At 57.8% G+C, this 3603-nt stretch overlaps 1 protein-coding gene across 1 annotated transcript in view; it reads left to right on the forward strand.

Annotated features, from left to right (window-relative positions):
* The window catches only part of SHOX2 (short stature homeobox 2), a 14292-nt gene that overhangs the window by 4769 nt on the left and 5920 nt on the right, over positions 1–3603 (forward strand). Inside the window, exons 2-5 of the mRNA XM_026057777.1 lie at positions 179–387; positions 2660–2717; positions 3152–3240; positions 3386–3600. Coding sequence (XP_025913562.1) covers positions 179–387; positions 2660–2717; positions 3152–3240; positions 3386–3600 — 571 coding nt within the window. The remainder of the gene's footprint in view (positions 1–178; positions 388–2659; positions 2718–3151; positions 3241–3385; positions 3601–3603) is intronic.

Raw genomic sequence — 3603 nt, forward strand, 5'->3', positions numbered from 1 at the left:
GGCCCTGCAGCCGCCGGGGCCGGCCCCGACCTCCCGCGCCGGGAGGCGATATTGCCCAGAAAAGCGGCTGTCGCGACAGAGGCCGCGGGCACCCGGGGGGCTCCCGCCGCGGTTTGACCCCCCCCCCCGCCAGCCCCCGGGGCCGCCCGGCGGGTCTGACTGCCCCTTTCGTGCCCAGTGTCCCCAGAGCTGAAGGAGCGCAAGGAGGATGCGAAAGCGATGGAGGACGAAGGGCAGACGAAAATCAAGCAGAGGCGGAGCCGGACGAATTTCACCCTGGAGCAGCTGAACGAGCTGGAGCGGCTTTTCGACGAGACCCACTACCCGGACGCCTTCATGCGCGAGGAGCTGAGCCAGCGGCTGGGCCTCTCCGAGGCGCGGGTGCAGGTAGCGAGGCGGCCGGGGTGCGTGTGTGTATGTGCGTGTGTGTATGTGCGTGTGCAGAGCCCGCTCGGTCCTGTCCGACACGAGCCCCGCGGGCCGGAGGGGGCTCCCGGCGCAGCTGCACATCGCCTCCGTGCCCTGCGCGGCTTTCGCCTCTTTTTGCCGGCGTTTCGCCTCTTTCGCTGCGGTTTGGCTCCGCGCGGCCGCTGCGCGCAGCGCGCCGCCCCCGCCCCGGCGGGGATCGCAGCGCGCGTTTCGCTCGCCGGCACGGCGCTCCCGCTGCGCGGCTCCCCGCGCAGGGGCTTAGCAGGCGGATGTACCAATTACCTTTATAGCTGTGCTGCCCATAAACTAAATTAGTAACCGCTAAGTGCAAATATTTACAGTCCGTTGCTCGTCGTGGTTCTTAAACCTTGAGTGAGGGAAGCAGCAGGAAAACGGAGAAAAATTGCACAGACCGGCTTTGTTCAGATTTACGAAATATAAAAATGTACAGTAAAAACGGGCTATTTAAAGCGTTCCCCTTTACAGGGAAACCACAGCTTCCTTTTATTTAATCTGCGCGCTTAACCTCGAGCTGCCCCCCGAAAGTTTTGGCAAAGCGGTTGCCGTGCTCTTGTCTGGGAGTTTCTCCTACATGAAATTTTGGGCTTTGCCGGGATGGAGAGGAAGGTAACTTTTCGAATTAGAACAAATGTAACTGTTTCAGTGCATTTCCGTTCTAATAATAAAAGAAGAGAAAATGATGGTCATTATTTGTTTGAACACATGGAGTAGTTTTAGGCCCCTAACATCTGCAGCTGTTAGAAAGTATTGCTGTTACAGATAACTCCCCCTCAATCTTTGTGCTTGTAGGCCACCATCTGCACCAAACTATGCGCACAATTCTTATGGGGTTTCCCTGCATCTCGTAAGAGGGGAAGGACATAAACAGAGCAGTCACGTTGAACCGAAAAAGTAATAATAAGCAGCTTTTGTCATCGCAGCCTCACAAAAAAGAGCCTTCTTTTTTACTCTCCCGTGCTTTGCAGTTTTCCGCTGAGACAGCCACCTATTTATGCTGCACAAATCTTAACAAAACCAAGCAAAACAAAGTTGCCCAGCTTCAACTTCTCTATGAAAAATTTAAAGGGAGGTGCTTCCTTCTGCTGGATGTTTGCTCGACAAAGAATACCGCGCTAGCACATAATCCGCGCTCCTATTCTGCCAAATCGCAGGGTGCATAATAACTTTTAGAGATTTACATAGATTAAACCCGTTCCCTTTAAATCGTTCCGGAAAACGCTTTGCAATAATATTTTGCTTCGCATCTGCACTAATTTGTAAATTATGGAATGCGCATTTCCACGGGAGGCTGCGGGCGAGCACGGCCGTTGGGCAGATTTTGCTCGGCTAAAGTAAATGACAGGGCGGGGGAAATTCACATTTATATTTGTCTCTTAAAGTAAGACCTCAAAAAAGATTTTTCTTCTTCTTCTTCTTCTTCTTTTTTTTTTCTTTTTTTGGCCGTGGGGGAAGGATTGCTTGGTGGATGTGGCTGCTGAGATGCAATGCAGAGGTCTGTTCTTAAACAGAAATGTCTTAAACACGCTCGCTCTCTCCCTCTCTCTCGTCTTTCAGTGAGCAGAAGTTTATTCTGGAAATGTGTTTTAACAATTCTATTTCCAATATTAAAAGTATGTTCTTGTCTCACTTGCAGCCTTTTCTATGGGAGTAAATTAGATTATCATGATAATGAGACAATTATTCCGCTTCTGTGCCACACTCTGCTGCACAGAGGAACAGGGAAATTCTGGACTTCTTTGTAGTGAAGCTTTTATGACAGTAATTACCCCCCAAAAGTGAGTCATTAAACACTTTGGTGTTTAGTTTTTTTTTGAAGATAAAGCTAATTAATATTACAGGCTCTTAATGAGCGCGCTCTTCTCAGGTCTGACAGTGCAAACATCCAAACCCATTATCACAAGGTAGTATTAGATATCAGGGAGTGATTTCGGTCTTTTGGGACTCTGGTGCGGAAAGATGAAACCAGGGCTAAGAAACTAATTTATCTAGAACCAGCAGTCTGCGAAGGTCGATTTCTGTTTTTCTTTTTTTCTTTTTTTTTTTTCTTTACTATTTTTGTGCTTCCTTTTCGTTTCTGAGCTTCTAAGTGCCGGCTGCCCGGATAAAGCAGGCGCAGCGCTGCCTGCCGGCGCGCAGCGGGCGCCCGGCGCGGCGCAGCGCGGTGCCGCGGCGGCGCCGGGGCCGTGACCGCCGTTTCCCGTGTCCGCAGGTTTGGTTTCAGAACAGACGAGCCAAATGTCGCAAACAAGAAAACCAGATCCACAAAGGTACGCGCCCGCGGGCCGCCGCGGAGGCTGCGCACGGCGGGCCGCCCCCTCGGGGGAGGCGCGACCCGCGGGGGGCTGAGGGGACTCGCTGGCCGCCCCCTCGGGGGAAGCGCGTCCCGGGCGGGTGAGGGGACTCGGTGGCCGCCCTCGCGGGGGAAGGGGTGCGGGGACTCGGCGGCTGCCTCCTTGGGAGAAACATGTCCCCGGGGCGCGCGGGGATTTGCGGGCCGCCCCCTCGGGGCAAGCGCGTTGGGGACGGCGGGCACTCACGGGCCGCCCCGTCGGGAGAAGCGCGGCCGGCGGAGCGGGGGGGGGGGACGCGCGGACTGCCGCGTGGGGGGGGAGCACGACCCGGTGCCGGTGGCGGGGCCGCCCCTTCGGGGGCCGCCGCGGGGCCGGGGCGGCGCTGAGCGGCCGGCCGCTGCCTCTTGCAGGGGTGCTCATCGGAGCGGCGAGCCAGTTCGAGGCGTGCCGGGTGGCGCCGTACGTGAACGTGGGCGCGCTGCGGATGCCCTTCCAGCAGGCGAGTCGGCGGGCGGCCGTCGGGGCGGGGGGGGGTGCGGGACGGGAGGCGGCGGCGGCGGCGGCGGCGCGGACTTAACGCCGTGTCTCCTCTGCTTTGCGCCCCGCAGGACGGTCCTTGCAACGTGCCGCCCTTGTCGTTGCAGGTGCAGGCGCAGCTGCAGCTGGACAGCGCGGTGGCCCACGCGCACCACCACCTGCACCCGCACCTGGCGGCCCACGCGCCCTACATGATGTTCCCCGCGCCGCCCTTCGGGCTGCCGCTCGCCACGCTGGCCGCCGAGTCCGCCTCGGCCGCCTCCGTGGTGGCCGCCGCCGCCGCCGCCAAGACCACCAGCAAGAACTCCAGCATCGCCGACCTGCG

Source organism: Apteryx rowi, unplaced genomic scaffold, assembly GCF_003343035.1.
Source record: "Apteryx rowi isolate R43461 unplaced genomic scaffold, aptRow1 scaffold_140, whole genome shotgun sequence".
Lineage (NCBI taxonomy): Eukaryota > Metazoa > Chordata > Aves > Apterygiformes > Apterygidae > Apteryx > Apteryx rowi.